At 36.5% G+C, this 21985-nt stretch overlaps 1 protein-coding gene across 16 annotated transcripts in view; it reads right to left on the bottom strand.

Moving 5' to 3' along the window:
• Positions 1–21985, bottom strand: part of CEP128 (centrosomal protein 128) — a 383862-nt gene that overhangs the window by 265581 nt on the left and 96296 nt on the right. For all 16 annotated transcript variants that reach the window (XR_006203977.1, XM_042943976.1, XM_042943963.1 and 13 more), the window contains one exon: positions 1353–1703. Coding sequence is in view for 15 of the 16 variants with exons in the window: in XM_042943976.1 (XP_042799910.1) it covers positions 1353–1703 (351 nt within the window). In the remaining variant the exon portion in view is untranslated. The remainder of the gene's footprint in view (positions 1–1352; positions 1704–21985) is intronic.

The raw sequence follows: 21985 nt of genomic DNA on the forward strand, positions 1-21985 counted from the left end.
ATATTCTAAAAAATTCCATCTAGAAAACTCTGCATTGTGGATTAGGATACCGTCTGATGACATGGACTCTTCTAAATTTCCTCTAATTAAGTAAAGTCCCCAGACACTTCTCAATCAGTCTACCCCTCTCACCACCCCCCCTTCTTTCTAGCTGCCTCCCCTACAGTCATGCTCACTGAACCAGTTACCAGACCAGACTGACAACAGAATAATCAAGGTAGAGCAATTTCCTGGGATCAAATCAGTTCAGATTCAAGTCTGAAAGCTTTAGAACTGCTTTACCTCAGGGCAACCAGTCACCCAGTATGTGTCAGATGGGTTAAATTGAAAAGCCCTCCACAGTGAGCCCAAGGTGATCACTTCCTCCATCTTATATCTGAGACATTCGTATCTTAATGGTAAAGCATCTTCTCCATGCCAGCTCATCTGAAATAAGCATCTGTCACTCTTAAGGGCTGACAATTGATTTTATAAATATAATTGCCCCACAGTTTGTTTTCTTTTGAAACAAAGTCAACTTATCCAAATGATTATTCTTCTGGAATGTTCAGAATTCTTGACAAGTGACAAATGACAAAGGAAAAATGATAAACCAAGAATACACATGGATAAAAGTCAACCCTGACTTTCCTGATCATATTATAAACATCTTGGTTTAATTCAACCCAAATATAGAGTTGAGAATCAACATAGGAGCATAAAATCCATTTAAACTAACTGATTATACAAGAGAAAAGATGTTTCGAAATGCACACATGGATCAGGGAAATGCTTTTTGTTGCTATCAAAAAGGCACAAAAGCCGAGTTTTAAAGAGGCTTGCGACCTGATAACACTACTCAGTGAGACTGTGAACAGCACTCATTTAACTAAACCCATTGTAGTTACTGCCAAAAAAATGGTCCAGTAGTAACTACCACATCTTTAAATGTCTCTTTCCAACTAATACTTAAATTGAAATACATAACAAGATGAGATTCTAAAATTCATGCACTGGGGGAGAAAGTCAAGTGATGTTATGGAAGATTTCACTACTCTTTTTCCATTTGAATATTAAAGAACAATTTCAACTTAGGGAACTAAAAGCTAAACTGGGAGATGGGGGAGGAGGTGGATCTCTTTTAAGGGCCAAACTCGAAAAATCTACAGAATGTTAAACTATTAAAAAGGCTTTAAGAAGTTAAAAAACTAAGTTCCTTTTTACCTTGAAATAGCCAAGACATAAAGACTCTCTATCAAGGACATCTTGATAGACTATATGAACAGCATGGCATTCAAGTGTTTGTTCAAAGGATGGATGAATGAATGGCTGGTCACAGCAAAAATCACCCATTAGGAATTTGGCTTTTATACCTGATTATTCTTGTCTGTCAGTTGCTCAAGAGTTTCAGACTGCTTCTCCAGTGCTCGCTCTATTTTCTTATGCTTAAGCTTCCACTGTCTAATGGACTCCTGAGCTTTCGTCTTCAGCTCTTCTCTCCTCTTCTCCGCTGCCTGTCTCAGGGCCTCTGACTGCTGGAACTCGAGAAGGTACTGCTCGGCCTGTTTGGTGGCATCCTCAGCATGGTGAGTCAGCTCTGAGATCTGAAGGTCAGCGCACTTATGTTTGGCCTCACAAGTCTCAAAGTGATTCTGGATCTCCTTAAGTTGATCCAACATCTGTAGTTGCTGCTTTTCCCTGTTCTCCAATTCACGTGTTAAATTCTGGGAATAAAGCATGTGAAATATTAGGAACATGTTCTTGTCAAAATTGGATGCATAACATATCATCAAACAAGACTCTCTAATGTCACTGAAGTGGGAATCATCTGTATTAAATTTCATTAGTAATCAGTCTAGAAAATATGAGTCCCCTTCTGTGTATTTTATAAGAACATTAGTTGGGAATAATTTTTTATAGGAATAGTTTCCTTTTTTACACTATTTCATTATCCAAAAAGGGAAGATATGTATTTTCCAATTGACTGTCACTGAGATAGAAGGCCTTGTTGATGAGAAAAACAATGTGCATTACTTTTGTAAAATCTCTTGCTTTGTCCAACTGGAAAAAAGATCAATAGTTTACAATTGTCAGACTATCATAGCAATCATACATAATATTTCACTTTCTGGCAGCACATAAAATGTTACAATAAAATAAAAATCTATAATAAAAATGTGCATTGATGATAGAAACATCAGTATAGATAATGCTATACTTGAAAGTCTATTTAAAAGGCTCTCAAAGTGTTTATAGATAGATTATTTCCAGCTAAGTCTAACATTACAAGTTGCTGCACTTATCTCAAGCTTATATGAATCACTGTGGGACAGATATTTAAACAAACTTAAATTTACTTGGAATACGTAATAATCAAGAAAAGCAAACCTGGACTCTTAAAATCTAGTTTCCCTAAAGCAGAAGTGGTCAACCATACATTTGGAAATTGCACTAAATCATCATGATTCATACCTATTTTTAATTTGAGAAGAATTGGTGAAGATCTATTTTTAACTTCAAAAATGAGAAGGCACTGCTTTTATATAACATTTTATACAAATAAAAGAATGTTTCCATCTTCAATCTTATAAAGCTTTGGAAAGGAGTGACAAATTCAGAAATAATGTATCCCATAAGCTGCTCCTCCTGAGCCTTACTTTCTAAATACTGGGGGTGACAATGATAACCTGAAAAGACCATGTGTCCAGGGGACTAAGATGACACTAGGACAAACAATAAATATCATCTACATTGTTGTAAGGTGCCTACAAATGAAGACTGGAAATAGTTACCAGCTTCCTCTGACTCTAACAGTATAATGTTCAGTTCCAGATTCCATTATATTTGAACTGTGGCTCAAATAGTTAAATACAATTTCTCTCATGATTAAAGTCATGGTTTGACATTCTGGCAAAAAAATAAAAATAATGCCTTAAAATAAGCTTCATTTTCTGAGCAACAGGTTTGCATTTGCTCAGTTTGCTAAATTCAGTGCAGTCTGGAAGAGAGGAGTCATTCCTTTATCTACCCAACCAAAACAGTAAATTGAGAACTATGCACAAGTTTGTGTGGAAAATTGTAAAATAAAATCAGAAAACCATGATGCTGGCTGTTTACCCTTTGCCCTTATCTAAAAGTTTTACCATGAAGCTAGAAATCAACTTTATTAACAAGCAGTATTCATGTGATTTCTCCATCAGCAGAGAGAGGTACTAGTATTTTTTTTTTTTTCCCCCAACCAATGCTTCGGACACTGGGTACCCTTCCTATGTGTTAGCACATAGTTTACTGAATGGTTAATAAGACCTGGCTTAATCTAAATTGGGGAGCTATTCACACTAACAACTAGATTACAAGAATAGATAATGCTAGATACCAAAATGATGGGTGGTTACTTGAAGAGGCCTATATCTTACAGCCTGGCTGGAGAGGGTTCTCTCTCAGGAGGTGACATAGGAGCTGAGATCTAAATGAGGAACCAGCAATAATAGTAATTATTATTATTACTACTATTGAAGTTTATTGAGCACTTGAGTTATACAAAGGACTAAGCAAATGCTTTATAAGAATGATCTCATTCAATCCCACTATTATTATCTTGATTTTAGTGATGAGTAACCAACACTTGGAACTTGTCCTAGGTCACATACCTAATATGTGAGGGAACAGGATTCAGACCCAGATTGTCTGACTCCAGAGGCCATGTTTCCAACTCTTTGCTAAGAGGACAGATTCTCAGATGACCCTAATTCCATGCCTCTTTGTCACCTACTCCCACAGTCCTATCTTAGCGAGTTATCTTTTTTCAGAACTGCCACCTTTGAAGTAAGAGGTATGTCCAAGTACTCCCTCTCCCTCCCACTACCCCATCCTCCCCTCCTTCCTACCCCTTAGGCCTTAGGCTTTATCTACCAATCTGCCCAGCTCCCTCACTCCTTTTCTTGTGATACATCTGCTCCTCATTGTCAGGAAGATGACCACGCCTTGATATTTCGTTTGCTGGCTTTAAATCCAAGTTCTTTGACCTAATTTCCTTAATTTTCACTTTAGCCACTCTGTTGTTCATGTTTCAAACTCCTATTTAAAACAAAACTTGAATGGCAAAATCGCCAGCTCTTGGGGAATTGACAAATTTCCTGTTTCCTATATCCAGTTACTGAGTCCTCTAAGGAAAATCACACAGGAGTATTAGTTGATGTGATGGCACATGGACAGGCAACTCCTCAACGCCCAGAAATTCTACTGCATGCCGCTTTCCAATCCACATGTGGCCCATCTAAAATGTCCCGTCTCCACCTACCATCTTTTCACTCACTCTTAGTATGTAACATAGCTCCTCCTTCAGAAATAAAACTGAGGCCATTCGGCAGGACATCACCCAAATTTCCTTAATGTATTATTGTAAAACTTACCAATGGCTAATCTGTCCTCCTCTCCAGCCTCTGAGGAAAAGGGATCCTTCTTAAATAAATTAGCCTATCTTTGTAATTTCCTTCCACTTCCATCAAGGGCTTCACTACAACAATTATGCCTTCTCTTCCTTGTATTGAACCTCTCTTTTCCTCTTGGATCATTATTCTCTACTATTCCCATCTTTAAAAATCACAGTAATTTTTTTTTTTAATGAAACAAATTGAAGATGATACAAACAAATGGAAAGGTATTCCATGTTCATGGATTGGTCCCTACTACCCAAAGCAATCTACCCTTTTAATGCAATCCCAATCAAAATACCAAAAACATTTTTCACGGAGCTAGAAAAAATAATCCTAAAATTTGTATGGAACCATAAAAGACTCCAAATAGCCAAAGCAATCTTGGAAAAAAAGAACAAAGCTGGAGGTATCACAATCCCAGATTTCAGTATACTACAAAGCTATAGTTATCATAGCAGTATGGTACTGGCACAGAAATAGACACAAAGATCAATCGCTTCTCGGCCTTTTGGCTAAGATCAAGTGTAGACACAAAGATCAGTGTGAATCAAGAATCCATAAATAAACCCATGCTTTTAAGGTCAATTAATCTATGAAAAAGAAGGCAAGAATATACAATAGGAAAAGTCAGTCTCTTTAACAAACAATGCTGGAAATACTACACAGCTACATGCAAAAGAATGAACCTGGACCATTTTCTTACACCATACCTAAAAATAATCTCAAAATAGATTACAGACCTAAACATGAGACCTGAAACCATAAAACTCCTAAAAGAAAACATAGGCAGTAATTTCTTTGACAATGGCCATAGAAACAATTTTTCTAAATATGTCCTTTGGCAAGGAAAACAAAAGCAAAATTAAATTATTGGAACGGCACCTAAATAAAAAGCTTTTGTACAGTAAAGGAAACTATCAAGAAAACAAAAAGGCAACCTACCAAGATGTAGAAGATATTTAAAAATGATATATCATATAAGAAGTTTATATCCAAACTACATGAAGAACTTACACAACTCAATACCAAAAAAAACCAATAATCCAAATAAAAAATAGAGAACCTGAACAGATCTTTTTCCAAAGAAGACTTACAGATGGCCAACATACACATAAAAAATGCTCAACATCATTAATCATCAGAGAAATGCAAGTTAAAACCATATTGAGATATCACTTTATACCTGTTAGAATGGTTAAAATCAAAAACACAAGAAATTACAAGTGTCGGTGAGGATGTGGGGGGGCGGGGTGGGAAAGGAACCTCCATGCACTGTTGGAGGGAATGCAAACTGGAACAGCTACTGTGGGGAAACAATATAGAGGTTCCTCAAAAAATTACAACTAGAATTACCATCTGATCAGTAATTCCACTACTCGGCATTTACCTAAAGAAAATGAAAACACTGATCCAAAGAGATGCATGTACCCCTATGTTTACTGCAGCATTATTCACAATAGCCAAGATATGGAAGCAACCCAAGTATCCACTCATAGATGAATGGATAAAGAGGTGATACACACACACACACACACACACACACCACTGGAATACTATTCCAATGTAAAAAATAATAAAATCTTGCCATTTGCAACAACATGGATGGACCTAGAAGGTATAAAGGTAAGTGAAATAAGTCAGAGAAAGACAAATATCATATTATTTCACTCATGTGAAATTTAAGAAACAAATGCACAAATAAAAAAGAGACAAAAATAGATAGACTCTTCAATAGAAAAAATAGACTCTTAAACAGAAAAAAAAAATTAACTAGCTGTTGTCACAGAAGAGGGGATGGGGTTATATCTTGATGAGCCCTGAAAGATGTGTGAAATTGTTAAGTCATTGTGTTGTATAGCTGAAACTAATGTAGCACAGTGTGTTAATTATACTTGAATAAGAAAATAAAATCACAATATTATTTTTTAATGAAACAAACAAAACCTTTATCAATCCAACATGATCTAACCAGCACCCTACACTCTTCTATTAAGCCAAACTCCTAGAAAGAGCAGTCCACACCTGATACTCCACAATTTTATTCCTAATTCCTTTCTCCATTCATTGGATCTCGGTTCCATCCCTACCATACAATTAAAAGAACTCTCATCAAGACGCCCAAAGATCACCTATAGCCAAACACAATGAACTCTTTAACAATCTATCCTAGTTTCCTATGTGACACTGTCAATTGCCCCTTCTGATTTTTACGTCTCTCTTCTTCCCTGACTTTCATATACCGCTCCTTACTAGTTCTTTTTCTTCCTGTTCTTTAATAATCTCCTTTCCTGGGTCTCTTCTACATTTAGCCTTTAAATACAGATAATGCTATAGGGTTCTAGTATTAAGCACCATCCTATCTATAAAATATCTCTACTAAGTAAGTATGTAGACAGAAATATAAGTGATTTCTAGTTCAGGAGCCAGACTGATAAACTCCAGGCCTTTAAATACCTAACTACATAATGACAGGCTACATTTGGGAATCCCACAGACATCTTAATTTTAGTATGTCAAAAAAAACTGGATTTACTTGATGCCCAACTCCTAACAAAAAGGTGGTCCTGCTAATAAAATGGCAGTAAAGACTTTCTCTGCTGAGAGAGTATAGAAATGGGAATGGAATTGTATATTTAAATAGTGAGAAAGTCTGAAATAACTGCTATAGGAAAAGAAGAGAAAATGAACAAGAGATAAATGTTTAGAAGCTAACAAACAGAAATAAGGTCAGAGTGAGCCTCAAATTTATAATGGACTCAAGTATACAAATTTTTCAAATTTCTCCAGCAAGCTTTTGAACCCAGGAGGAAAATTAGTTCAACACTATTTATTCTTCTGCAATTACAGAACAAGAATAGGCACATGATTAATATACGTAAGCCCAGAGCTTCAGCACATAAATTCCTTTGTTCTCACATTTTAAAAATTATACACTTTCATATTAACATATTACATACAATATTTCACTAAGAAGAGTATTTGAAAACATCACGGTATTGATTGGGTATGTTAGTATAAATAAACAGAAAAGGATGAGGTTCTAATCCTGAGGAATTGTAGTTCTCACTACTGATGGGAAAGTAGGTTTGAATTTGAACTGGATGAACACTGCCTCTAACTGCCCTGAGTCTGGAAGCTGTTGCTACTGATTTGCTCCCAACAGTCTATCTGTGTTATACTTCAGGTAAAACCTGTCATAGAATTCCTTCCTATATTCATTCCTTGGTAAGTTCTACTCAGCCACTGTTTTGACTGTTTTTTTTTTAATCCCTCTTCCTCAAATAACCAATCACAATTATCTAGTTGTAATATACATTTCTCCCCCAACAATCAAGAGATTATATTACAGAACCCTCATAACAATCCTTGGCACACACACATATACATAGAGCACACAAGTAAACAAACACATCATTAACCCACAAATAAATGTTTTTGTATACTAAATATTAGTATCTTCCTATGTACTACATGAAATGCTAAATGAAAAGCAATTTTATTTATTCCATTAGAATGATTTTCAATTCTGTTAATACTATCATACATTCCTGGAAGCCTCTTCTATCCTAAAGAACTTTTTACAATTAAATTATATGAAATTATCTCAGCCACTAGAGCAGGGTGGTTAAATTTCTTATCACTTAATCAAGTCTATTATTTATTTATCACTACATAAGTACTGTCAAAGACAAACGTAATCCAAAAACATAGAAATGTTCTTTTTCCCAAGAATTCCTTCCAGTTTTTTGGTAGAGAAGACTTTTTGGTTCCTAAAGGGAACCTTTTAGGTTCTGTAGCTGGTCCTGAGAATTAAACCAACATAAGATGGATTAGCAGAAGAAAAGCACACAAATTTTATTTAATATTTATACATATACCTAAGAGCCTTTGTTGGAAACATGAAGACCCAAAAAAGTGGTTAGGACCAAGAGCTTCTAAGCCTTTTTTAATTCATTTGAATTTATAAATTCTAATTTATGACAAGAAAAAGGAAAAGGGATCTAATGAGCTTCTAGGGGGCAGTAAACTGTGGACAAGTGACTAGGAAATACATGGTGGAAACTAATGGAAGATCAGGGTTATTTTAGGTTTGTCTGTTCAGATCCATTTTGGAATCAGCTCCCAGTTTCCAATGATAAAAAATGTTCTTCTCTTCCTGGTAGAGGGAGGGTATCTTCCTCAGGGGATTCTTGAGGTATCTACCTCAGGGTATCTTCTTTTTAGGTAGAAAAAGAGCTCAGACTACTCTTCCTGCATCTACTATTTCTCAAGTGCCTCCAGCTCAAAGTAATCAATATACCAAAGTGATATGTTGGGGTGGTATGTCCTGATCCCTTTCACAGTACGTTACCAAAGGTTTATAAAGCTTAAAAGCTCCAACTTAATCTAAAACATACATTTAATGTCTTTTTCTGTTTCTCTTTCTTCAGGTAGGAAAACATGTTAATGAGTAGTTGTGTTGAGGGTCTCAGGTTTGGCGAGAACTTGAAGGAGTCACTGGATTCAGTATATAGTCGTACTTATGCTAAGATTTATGAGAGTGAAAATATACACGGCAAAATCAGCAAAGAGAAAACAATGTGGGGCATAAACCAGTGGAGACCAGGCACAGGCTTCCAAGAGTCCTGTCTCAGTAGTCACACAGGGTGTACACAATTCTTCTAGCAGCGAATTCCGACATGTATGAAGTACTATCTACCAAGGAAGCTCACTAGAGACTCAGTTCCCCAAGTTTTACAACTAGTCACTCACGTACCATCTGCCTGGTATATACCAAAATTCCAGACTCCCAGAAAGAAAGCAAGTGTTCAGCATAAACCATATTCTTTGTACAAAAGGTCTAGGCACCATGAGCTACACTCATCAAGGAAAGTTTCTAACTTGATCATCATTAAGTCTCCCAGATGCCAAACAAGGGCCTATTTTGGAAGCAGGCCTAAGGAAACTATGTTAACTACTATGTTAACTCTTTTTGTCCTCGTATTAAAATGGCCAAAGAATAGACAGAAAGGAAAAGAATGTATTAAAGAATGCATTACAGGGGCTCAGTCAGTTAAGTGTCAGACTCTTGAATTCAGCCCAGGTCATGATCTCACAGTTCATGAGTTCGAGCCCTGTTAACAGGCTCTGTGCTGACAGCGCAGAGCCTGCTTGAATTCTCTGCCCCTCCCGGCTTGCACGCACACGCACGCTCACTTGCTCTCTCTTTCTCTCAAAAATAAACATTTTAAAAAAGAATTAAAAAAAAAAAAAAAAGAATGCATTAGCATTACAGCAATGCATTTAGAAGATGGGAGAAAAGAACTCTCCCCTTGAAACTGGCTTTGGCTGCCAATGGCTCCCTTTTTAATTGCTGCAGTGGTCGTATTCAAATTTTAAGAAAACAACAGACAGCGTACTCAAATGAATAAGGCATTAAAACGAAAACAGAAAATGTAAAAGAGATATTCTATTTTAACACTTATATGTTTTTTTTTTTTTAACGTTTATTTATTTTTGAGACAGAGAGAGACAGAGCATGAACGGGGGAGGGGCAGAGAGAGAGGGAGACACAGAATCGGAAGCAGGATCCAGGCTCTGAGCCATCAGCCCAGAGCCCCACTTGGGCTCGAACTCACAGACCGCGAGACCGTGACCTGAGCTGAAGTCGGACACTTAACCAACTGAGCCACCCAGGCGCCCCGAGATATTCTATTTTAAAAAGTAGTGTGGTGGTGCCTGGGTGGCTCAGTCAGTTAAGCATCTGACTCTTGATTTTGGCTCAGGTCATGATCCCAGGGTCATGAGATTAAACCCCGTGTTGGGCTCCATGATCAGCATGGAGCCTGCTTAAGATTCTCTCTCTCTGCCTCCCTCCCACTCACACACTCTCTAAAATAAATTTTTTTTTAAAAAAATTAGAGATGTGATTCAATGCCTATATTTTAGAGATAAGGAAATTGAGGGACAAGGAGATAAAGTAATCAATCCCAGATAAGGGAGATAGTTTACAGCAGAAAAAAAAAAAAAAAAAAAAGACTAGCCACAGGTCCCTAATATTAAAACTAATATTGATTCCATATAGTTAGTAACTATATTACCAACTTGGATACTAGCCAAACAACCTCTTAAATAATGAAGTAAGATACCATGTTCCTGAGCTAGGAGGAAATCCTGAATAGGAATTATACAATATCTGATGCATGTATGTTTCTGGAAACTTCTGAAGCTGAAAGGAAAAAAAAAAAAAAAAAAAACATCACAGAATAGAGTTGGCTTGGTTAAAACAAAATCAGGCATAGACTAGTTATCCCCTCCTATGTTCATGACCCTGCCAAGGGACCAAGGAAAGTACTGTATGGGAAATACTGATTGGGACAAATACAGCCAAGCAGGAGGGAAGGGACATCAGTGCTGGCTAGTAGAAATAGGATTTAAGCAAGTAAATTCAAGAGAAACTACTCTGATCCGCAAGAACTCATCAAGAAAGGCACATAAAATAAGGAGACAATGGGCAAACTCAAGTGTCAAGAACAGAAAAGACTGGGTCACTGATCAAATGACAGGCATTTAAGACCAATGGTAGCATGGGCAAGAGCCACAGGCTGGGCCACCAGGGCTGTTCATGAAGAGTAACTTTCAGGGCACCTGGGTGGCTCAGTTGGTTAAGCACCCAACTCTTGATTTCAGCTCAGGTCATGATCTCATGGTTTGTGGGTGAGAGCCCCACGCGGGGCTGTGTTCTGGCAGCACGGGGCCTGCTTGGGATTCTCTGTCTCCCTCTCTCTCTGCCCTTCCCCTGCTCGTGCTCGCTCTCTCTCTCTCTCTCTCTCTCAAAATAAATTAATAAACAGTAGGGGGAAAAAAGAGTAAATTTCAAGAATGCTAAAAAGAGATTTAAAAAGTAAGGTCAGGAACCAGGTTGGGGGAATGGTGAAATCCAGCTTAAGCTTTCAAAAGTTGTTCGGCAAGGGAATAACATGATCAGATATGTGCTTGAGAAAGATTAATCACCAAAGGACATTATGCTAACACTAGGATATTAAAATATTATAGCAACATTAAAAATAATTGAAGATCATCTTTTTTAAAGCAGGAATGGACTTTTAGAACCAATTTTTTCCTCATCCGAATTCATTTCAGCAATCAAATTCAATAGAGCTGCCTTATAATAGATAAGAACCATCTATGGCATTCAAGAGACTAGAAAAAAAAAAAAAAGAAAAAGCAAGAAAAAAAAAATCACCTGTCAGTCTTTCCAAAGAAAATACAGGTATGTTTTCATTCATTCAATAAACATTTACTGCACTCAGCAACAACCAAGCTTCTGAGACAAAAAGATGAATAAGAAGGGGTGGTTCTCCATTCTACTGCTACAGAGAACCACACAGCGTAGTTGGGGAAACAGAGACATAACAGTTATTTTTAATAAATGTGATGTATGTGAGCAATTCTTCCTTCTGTATTTCAAATTTTGCCTCTCTTCCCAATTTATGCTACCTAATCTACACTTCTGTTTCATTTCTTACTGTCTACCTCTGTTCTTATCTTTATATAATGTTTTCTAGCAACGATTCTTTGTCAAAAAGAAAAGAGCCCTGAGCTAACACCATTAGGCGGTGGCTAAGGGATCAAAAAGAAGATAATTTGCAGTTGCTATTGAAAGTAATAAAGAGAAAGAGAGCAAGAGAAGGAGGCAGGGGGAAGAAAGAGACAAACAGAGCCAGAGAGAAAATGAGTGTCCGTGGCAGTCAGTCTCAGAAGTCAACAGCAGCTGACACAGCCAGGGCAAGTGTGTGCCTAGCACTCCTGTCCTCTGTTTCCCTTCGGTAGCTTCCTTCATGATGGAAGTGCTCCTAATACTGGTGTTGGCAGGGGAAATGGGAAATGGTGTTGAGAGGAGAAGGGGGAAGAGGGAAAAAGGTCAGCAAGAGAATCCGATCAACTAGACACCTCTCCCAAACATTTGCAAATAATCTTTTGTCAGAATTCAAACTAACTTGATTTTGCAATGTTTGAAAATGAATGATTCCAAATCGGGGGCAAACCAAATAGAAATACAATTATTTGTAAAGGCTCTATATAGTAATGAAAAATCAGTGCAGAGAAAAAGCCACTTGTTCAATTTGTTCAATCTTCCCAAACAGTTTGATTAAACTGCCCTCTAAATTCTAGGACAAAATTACCTATAAATTTTTCTTTTAATTCTTATAATTCTAGCCTTTCAGTTTTACATTCATCAAATATATGGTACCACAGTTGAAGATAAACACACACACCACACACTTTTTTAGTACATTAAAAACGTTTACAATTATGTATTTGTATTATACCCACTTTACCAAAACTAATAAATACTTTTAAGTTTTAATTACTACAAAGATTAAGAGTTTTTATATCTTGGTATTGACAACCAGTTATTTTAAGAGTGTTTTTGTTACCAAGTTTCCTTGGTTGAAAACACCCTTATTAATTACGATATTTCTCATATAAAAACACACAAAACCACAACAGAATGATCTGTTTCACAATAAGGTCTCTAAATACCCAGCACAGTGAAAAGTAGCAACTCTCTATATCAAAAGGATATACTGAAACAAAAACGATATTTAAAGTACAGGCATATAAATCCAGTTCTTTATATGGACAAAAACAGTGACATTAAAGATAATAAGTAACACACAAGCCTCAAGTAGAACACCATTAGAAACAGAATTCAATTAATTACCTTAATATTGACTCTGTGAACAAAGATAAGACTAATTCCAGTCCAAAATATGACTTCCTTAAAGAAGACACAAGATGAAAACATTGATTGAATAGGGATATTACAGCCAAAAGGAGATGCAAATTTCTCAGGTGAGAAAGAGAACTGATTCAAGTACAGGAAAAAAAAAAAAAAAAAAGAACACTAAAAATTTTTTTTTGTGTGTGTGTGTGTGTTTATTGAAGCTAAACTCTTTTCTAGCATGTTGGAACATTTTAGTTTCCATGTGACTTTGCATATATAGATGATTTGATTTTAACAAACCTAAAATGGACAGGAGGCTTGAAAAACAAAAAACAAAAACCTGCAAAGAAACTACGGATTGAATATAACATTACTAATGCACAGGACGGTATTTGTAAATATGATATTAGGATTAACATGAATTCAGCCAGCATTCGCAGAGTGCCAACTATGGACACAGGGCTAGGTTCAAAGACAAAGCAAGGTCATGTTTCTCAGCTAAAAGAAAACCTGATTACTAGCACTGTGGTTTAGGACCAAAAGCAGTCAGTCCCTATGCCCAATTCCTTCTAATACATTCTCCCATTCCACAGAGGCTACAAAACTGAATGTTCAGTACTCCCTTGAGCTAGGTTTGGGGGCAAATCAGACTCAACAGAGACAGAATTAAACTGTGGAAATGAGGTGGAGACAATATACTTGCTAATTTGGCTTTTTGCTGCTGGCCAGCAAGGTCTCATAGATACAATTTATTTTGTTCTGCAGTGAATATCCCCCTTCATGCTACCCTTTCTTAGAAGCCTAGGCCAAGCCACATCTGCCAATATTATTATAAACAACTTGCATAAAACACCTAGAGCAGTTCTATTTCCCACACTAACCCCTAACTGATGTTATAAAGTTTTGCCTTTACTGTATAAACAAAAGGACAGATTTAACAGTATTTCACCTGAAATTCTCAGATTTTCAATTAAGCCATGCCCCACTCACCTCTATTGGGAAACGAGCCTGACAAATTCTTGCATGTCTTGATAAACTCATTCATTTCGGTATAATTTAGGTGTTTTATGAACTGATAGTGAGAGGACAACTAATCAATTTTCCACAGTCAGGAGAGTTAAGGAAGTCTCTGAATAAAAGAACTCAAATCAATCAAAACAAGTGTGGTAGCCCCAAAATATAGCTACACACAGCTAAATTAGACCATCACTCATTGAGATCACACTATTTAAAACTTTTTGTTTTTAAGTCATGATTGGCTGAAAGTAGAATATATACCTAAAATCTGAGTCAATTTTTTTTTAATTCAAGCAAAATACATATTAATTGTCTTTAATAACTGATCTAGGAGCACCTGGGTGGCTCAGCTGGTTTGTGTGTCCAACTCGATTTCAGCTCAGATCATGATCCTAGGGTCATGAGATCAAGGCCTGCATCAGGTTCCACACTTAGCATGGAACTTGCTTACAAATCTCTCTCAAAAAATAAAAATTTTTAATTAAAAAGTTCTTAAAAATAAGGAAAAATAACTGATCCAAACCCTTTTATGAGTTAGGGATCAGTCACATTACACATCAGGGACCACTGTAGTAACCATGTCACAAGTAAATTCTTCCTTTACCAATATAACCTTCTGTCTTTTCTATCCTTCTAATTTTGACCATGTATACTAGTATCATTTTCTTTTTGTCAAATGAAGCAGAGATACATTAAAGCACATTAATCCCAAATAACAGGTTCCTTGGACTTTCTCAGTGATTAAAAATAATTACTTCTCCACAAATCCTATGAGAACATATCTGCTTCATACAACTATAGTTTCCTTGTACTTTTTAATGAAACATGATACTTAGTTTAAGCAAAGTATAGAAAATAATGTTCAATTAATTAAATACATTCATATCCTTGTGAAGAAATAAAATATTAACTTCTGTTTCATTAGTCATGATGTTCACTACATGGAATATTTTAAATACACATTTCTTCACAGTATTCAACTTAAAACACAAGGGGACATATAATTAACATCTAGGCCCCAGCAACACACTGGGGAAGTTCTGACCCTGGCACACATTATCTCAAAGTACATTTGTGTTTTCTTAGTTTTTCTCACACTCTGACTGATAATTTTAACTCTGCAACTCTGATGTTTAACTAAAGCAAGCACTTTGGGAGAAGAAAATTTGAATATAGATGGGATAAAACTATTCTGCTTTAAGCAGGTTGGTATTTGCGACTGCTTTTGATTGAAGCAGAACAACCTCTGATTATACATTTGCTATGAAATGTATTAGGACAAAGCAGGCATCAATAAAACACAGACACCTGTGTTCTTACCAATATTGATGTGGCAGCTGAGGACCAACATAAATTACATAGTTCAACTAAAGAAATATTGTATCTCTAATTACGTGACATATAGTCAAGAGGAGAAATTAAATATAACCTAACACTTAATATTAACGTTCTACATTCTAATAGAGAATTACGGTTTATTTGAAAGAAAACAGACATGTTATCTTACGTGACACAGTAACATTGTGCAGTTAAGAGAAATCAACTTTTCTTAATTTCTCAATTTTGATTTCTTGAAAGAAATCAAAGCTAAGGAAGGCTAAATGGAATAGGGGAGCCTTTTTTTTCTTTTGTTAATACTGTTTCAAACAAAAATAATGATCTCTAGAGATACCACCTCTTATCCATTAGGATGGCTACTACTAAAAAACAAACAAATAAATAAAAAACAGAATATAACATGTGTTGATGAGGATGTGGACAAACTGGAACCCTTGTGCACTGTTGATAGGAATATAAAATGGTATAGCCACTGTGGGAAAGAGTATGGTGGTTCCTCAAAAGATTAAACACAGAATTACCATATGATCTAATAATTCTACTTCTGGATATATACCCCAAAAAACTAGGAGCAGAGTCTCGAAGAGATATTTATACACTCACAGCATTATTCCTAACAGCATTATTCACAATTGCTAAAATATGGAAACAACCCAGGTATCCATGAACTGATGGATAAATAAGCAAAATGTGATATATATTTTGCTTATCTATGGTATACCATATATGGAATATATATACCATAGATAAGCAAAATATAGACCTCATTTTACTTAATTATGCATCAGTATATATATATATACATACATACATATATGTATGTGTGTGTGTAGATATAGCTATATAGATATATGGATTCCATATATGGAATATATAGGAAGGAAATTCTGCAATATGCTACAACATAGATAAAACTTGAGGACATTATGTTAAGTGAAATAAGCCAACCACATCAATAGAAATACTACATGAATCCACTTCAGTGAGGTACTCAGAGTGGTATAATAAGTATAATAGTGGTTGCCAGAAACTGAGGGAGATAGGAAGTGGGAGTTGTTATTTAATAGATACAGAGTTTCAGTGGGGATGAGAATGGATGGTTGTACAATAATGTGAATTTATTTAATACCATTGAATTGTACATTTAAAAAATGGTGAAGATGGTAATTTTATGTTTTGTGTATTTTACCACAATAAAAGAAAGAAAGAAAGAAAGAAAGAAAGAAAGAAAGAAAGAAAGAAAGAAAGAAAGAAAGAGAAAGAAAGAAAGAAAGAAAGAAAGAAAGAAAGAAAGAAAGAAAGAAAGAAAGAAAGAAAGAAAGAAATCCCTTTCTTGACTCCTATACACTTAGAAAGGGCTGGCTATGAAGGATGTTCCTTTAATCAGTTCTCAATCAAGTCCAAGAACACCACCTTCCCACAACACAGCCAGGTCATATTTCAGACAATCAAAGGAAAATCAGTGTGCTTTCTACACCCACAGGAATATAAGACATGGCTCCTAACCTAATTTCACACCATCCAATCACATTCCCACCATTTAAGTTCCACCTATATTTAAATTAAGTAAAATTAAAATTAAAAACTCAGCCACACTGACCTCATTTCAAGTCCTCTATGGGTACATATGGCTAACATATTGAACAGCACAGATTTAAAACATCTCCCTCACTGCTGAAAGTGCTACCAGATGATGCTAATCTAGAGCAGCCACTGATTCATATTAATATAATGACTTGATACACTAATTTTTCTTCTTCATATGTACAGGTAGAATTCTTTTCTTGCTTAATGTTGATTATGTATATTCTCTTTAAAAAAAATAAATAAATTACATAAATTAACCAAGAGTGCAAAACAAATTCTATTTGTTTTTAATCAGTACTTAGGACAACATGTTTTGTGGAAACAATGTGACTGAACATGATTCAGTGGTTTTTAGTTTAGCCTTAAAGGTCTGATCAAAGTTCATTTTATTTTGATATGTGGTTTTAATTATCTTAGCTTAAATATATACCTCACTTGTTAATGCTAATAATTTACCTGTAGAGTGCATGGATTTTTAAAAATATCAGGTGGAAATAAAGACATTATTAATTCCTTTCCTAACAGATACCCTTCTTTTTCCTTTATTGCCTGGACTATTAACCCTATTACATTATTGAATAGAGGAAAGTGCTTCCTTCATTTAAAATCAGTATTTCAGGGGTGACTGGGTGGCTCAGTCAGTTGAGCATCCAGCTCTTGACTTCAGCTCAGGGCATGCTCTCACAGTTTGTGGGTTTTAGCCCCACACTGGGCTCTGCGCTGGCAGTGCAGAGCCTGCTTAGGATTCTCTCTCCCTCTCTCTGCCCCACCCTTGCTCATGTACTCGGTGTCTCTTTCCCAAAATAAATAAACTTAAAAATATAAAAATAAAATAAAATCAGTATTTCACTATTAAGTATGACATTTGCTATAGGTTTTTAGTAGATATTCTTCAGTATCAGAAAGTTTCCCTCTCTTCCTTTTAACTAGGGACACTAAAAGTTTCCCTAATTAATGGATATTGAACTTTCATAAATGCTTTATCTGTTGAGATACTAATAGGATTTTCTCATATACTTTACAAATGTTAAAACAACCAAGCACAGTCGTAAGTCACCAAATATACAGGAATGATATATAAACACAATACCAGTCTTTTGTTACATATATGTTCTGCAGATATCTTCTCCCAGGGTTGCTTGTTCTTTTCATTTTCCTAATGCAGCCAAGTGTAAGGTGGAAATTTTGGAAGAAATATTCATTTACAAAATGTTGTGAAGATTTTCTTTTATGTTCTCTTTGGGGAGTAATTTTTTTTTTTAAGTAAGTTCTACGCCTAAAGTGGGGCTTGAATTCACAACCCTGAGATCAAGAATCATATGCTGTACGGACTGAGCCAGCCAGACACCCCTGGAAATAATTTTTAATTGTTTCACTTTTTTCTTCTGTATTAGCTAATACCCATTACTCTTCTTTTAGTGGTTACCCTAGAGATTATTATATGCATCCTTCACTTATTAACATATAAAGTAGTTTAGTAAATTTTACAACATCCTTCATCTTAGATTCAAGGACCCATAGAGGGACCATCACCCCCCAGATGAATGTGTGGAAACTCTATGCCAAATAGACATAGTCAAAGGACTGAGGGTCTCTTTTCCCAACCAACCTCTACTCATAGGACAGAAGGCATCGCAGACTTAGACTGCTCCTGCCCCAGCTCTCTCATACAGTGAAGGTTCCACAACAGAAGAGACAAGCTCAGAAGATCAGGGGCTACCATCCCCACTCGGCACCACACTTGAAGAGCTGGGGCACCACCCCAGAGGGAAGCAGGCTACAGTCCCTGAGCTCAGCTGAGAAGAGGGAAGTTACATAAACAGAGAGCTCAAAGTTCTAAGGGGACTGACTTTACTTGTAACAGAACATAAGGAAATTAATGTCTAAGGATGATGTCAAAAATGATGAAGATCTTGGGGGCGAGTGGTTAAGAAGCTGGTAATTTCCATAATACTAGTAGCAACAAGTGAAACAACAGATCAGCTAGAAATTTAATAGAGAGAGTCAAGGAAAAAGCTAAGAAGAGCGGTCTTTAATAAAATCAGACTGTGGTACAATTCCAGGGCATTGTCCAAAAAAAAAAAAAAAAAAAAAAGATCAGCTAGCAATTACTGGAGAGGATAAAGCCAGGTAGGGTATCAACAGAATCAGACTATCCAAAAGTCAAAAGTTTAATGGGGAGAGTCAGGGAACTAGAGAGTCAAAGAGAACCCAGCTAAAACCACAATCATCCCTGGTTGTCAAGGAGACTCCACACATACTTAAGGCTGTACCCTCTGAGGAGTAACAGGAGAGACAAAAAAGGCAAATAGTAACAGCGAACCCCAAAAGGTGGGGAATTAGTATCCAGGCTTAATACATAAAATGTCCCATTTCAATAAAAATCAGTACATATGAAAAGAAATCTAAAAAGTGTGACCGCGGGGTGCCTGGTTGGCTCTGTCGGTTAAGCATCTGACTCTTGATTTCAGATCAGGTTCATGACTTGCGTCGGTGGCTCCGTGCTGATAGTACAGAGTCTGTTTGGGGTGTTCTCTCTCTCTCTCCCTCTCTCTCTCTTTCTGCCCCTCCACCACTCATGCACTCTCTCTCTCAAAATAAATAAACTTTATAAAAAATAAACAAAAAATAAAAAGTGTGACCTCTACAAAGAAAAAAGAAGACAACTGAAACTATCTTTGAGGGGGACCAGATGTTGAACTTAACAAAGATTTTTAAAAAGCTTTAATAAATGTGTTCAAAGAGCTCAAGGAAACCATTTTTTTTAATAAGAAGAGTGTATAATGACAATGTCATAGAGAATAGCAATAAAAAGATAGAAATTATTTTTTTAATGGAAATTCTGAAGTTGCAAAATACAGCCAGTGAAATAAAAAATTCATTTGAAAGGCTCAATGAATCAATGGAGATTATGCCACCTTAAGGAGAAAGAGAAAAAATAAAAATGAACTAAGCCCCAAAGAAATGTGGGATACCAACATACATGCAACAGAAATACTAGATGGGGGTGGAGGGGAGTACCTGGGTGTCTCAGCCAGTTGAGCATCTGACTCCTGATTTTAACTCACGTCATGCTATCACGGTTCATGAGTTGGAGCCCCACATCGGGCTCTGTGCTAACAGTGTGTAGCCTGCTTGGGATTCTCTCTATCCCTTTCTCTCTGCCCCTTCCCCCATTTGTGCGCACACGTGCTCTCTCTCAAAATAAACTTAAAAAAAAAACCAAAAAAACACTAGATGGAATGGAGAGACACAAATAAAAAATATGTAAGAGAAAATAATAGCTAAAACTTCCCAAATATGAAAAAAAAAAACATAAGCTACATATCCAAGAAGCTTGATGAACTGCAAGTAGGTTAAATACAAAGAACATATCCGAATCAAACACTGAAGGCAAAGACAATGATAAAATCTTGAAAGCAGTACAAGAAATAGTGGCTCCTCAGGAACAGGAATGCAATGGGATTAACATTAGACTTCTCATGAGAAACAAGGAAGAAACAAAACCTGCAGGATGACATATTCAAAGTGCTGAAAGAAAGTCAACTAAGATTTTATATCCAGCAAAATTATCTTTTTAAAATGAGGTGCAATAAAGACATTCTCAGGTAAACAAAAACTAAGAAAATATGTTGCTAGTAAACCAGCTTTACAAGAAAAATTAAATGAAGTTTCTTAGCTTGAAAGCAATTCATACTCAATAGTAACTCAAATCCATTCACAGGGAAAAAAAAAAGACTGTAGTCGAGTCCTATGACTACACCACCATGGTCACAGATGACTGTACCAATGAATTAATGCTGAATCCAAGACAGTCATCTAAAAATGGCTCAAGTTTTCTCTTTTTTTTTCTTTTCTTTATTTTTTTTTAAAGTATTTTTAATGTTTGTTTATTTTGGGGAGAGAGAGAATGTGAGCAGGGGAGGGGCAGACAGAGTGGGAGACACAGAACCTGAAGCAGGCACCAGGCTCAGAGCTATCAGCACAGACTCTGACGTAGGGCTTCAATTCACGAACTGTGAGATTGTGACCCGAGCGGAGGTCGGATGCTTAACCAACTGAGCCACACAGGCACCCTGTCTTGTCTTTTCTTTTTTTTTAAGTTTATTTATTTTGAGAGAGAGTGCTGAACTCAAGTGGGGAGGGGCAGAAAGAGAAGGAGAGAGAAAGAAATTTCCAAGCAGGCTCTGCACTGCCAGAAGGAAGCCTGACCCGGGACTCAAACCCACAAATCACAGCATCATGACCTGAGCCAAATCCAAGAGTCGGACACTTAACCAAATAAGCCACCCAGGCACCCTCAAGTTTTCTTATCGTTGCAATCTAAGGAGTCTCAATGACAGAGTCAGTGTGGTAACATGTATAAAATTTGTTTTCTCCATGAAGCCCAGTAGGGCAGCTGTCAAGATAGTTTCTTGCCTCCCTACATGAAACCTCATTTGAGTGTGTCTCAGTTTCTTGTAACCTAGAAGGGACAAATAGAACGGGCCAATGTGACAAAATAATGGAATTGTTAAGCCTATGAGACTATAAAACCATCGTTCATATTTTCAATCACCAAATACCAATTTATATTTGAAGGTATTTCTGCTTTTGTCTTCAAGGACTCTTTGCTTTTACATTTATTGTTCTGCCATTGGAGGAGGGAGGCCATCCTGGTACCATAGGGATGGAGGCTCCTCATGCCGACTTCCTAAGGTTCAGACCCCCCACATCCCTGTTCCTCATTTTAAGTCTCACTATGATTCTTCCTCTCAAGGGTGAAGGGGGCCTGGCTTTTCTAGTGAACTGAAACTTCAGTGCTAAATAGAAGTTCGGTGATTTTGACTTTATTGAGGGCAATGAATGTTGATTTCATGTGTGTAACCCCTGATTCTAGCACCAGACTCAATACCTAATAGACCCTTAATAAAAATTA

This window comes from Panthera leo, chromosome B3 (genome assembly GCF_018350215.1).
Source record: "Panthera leo isolate Ple1 chromosome B3, P.leo_Ple1_pat1.1, whole genome shotgun sequence".
NCBI lineage: Eukaryota > Metazoa > Chordata > Mammalia > Carnivora > Felidae > Panthera > Panthera leo.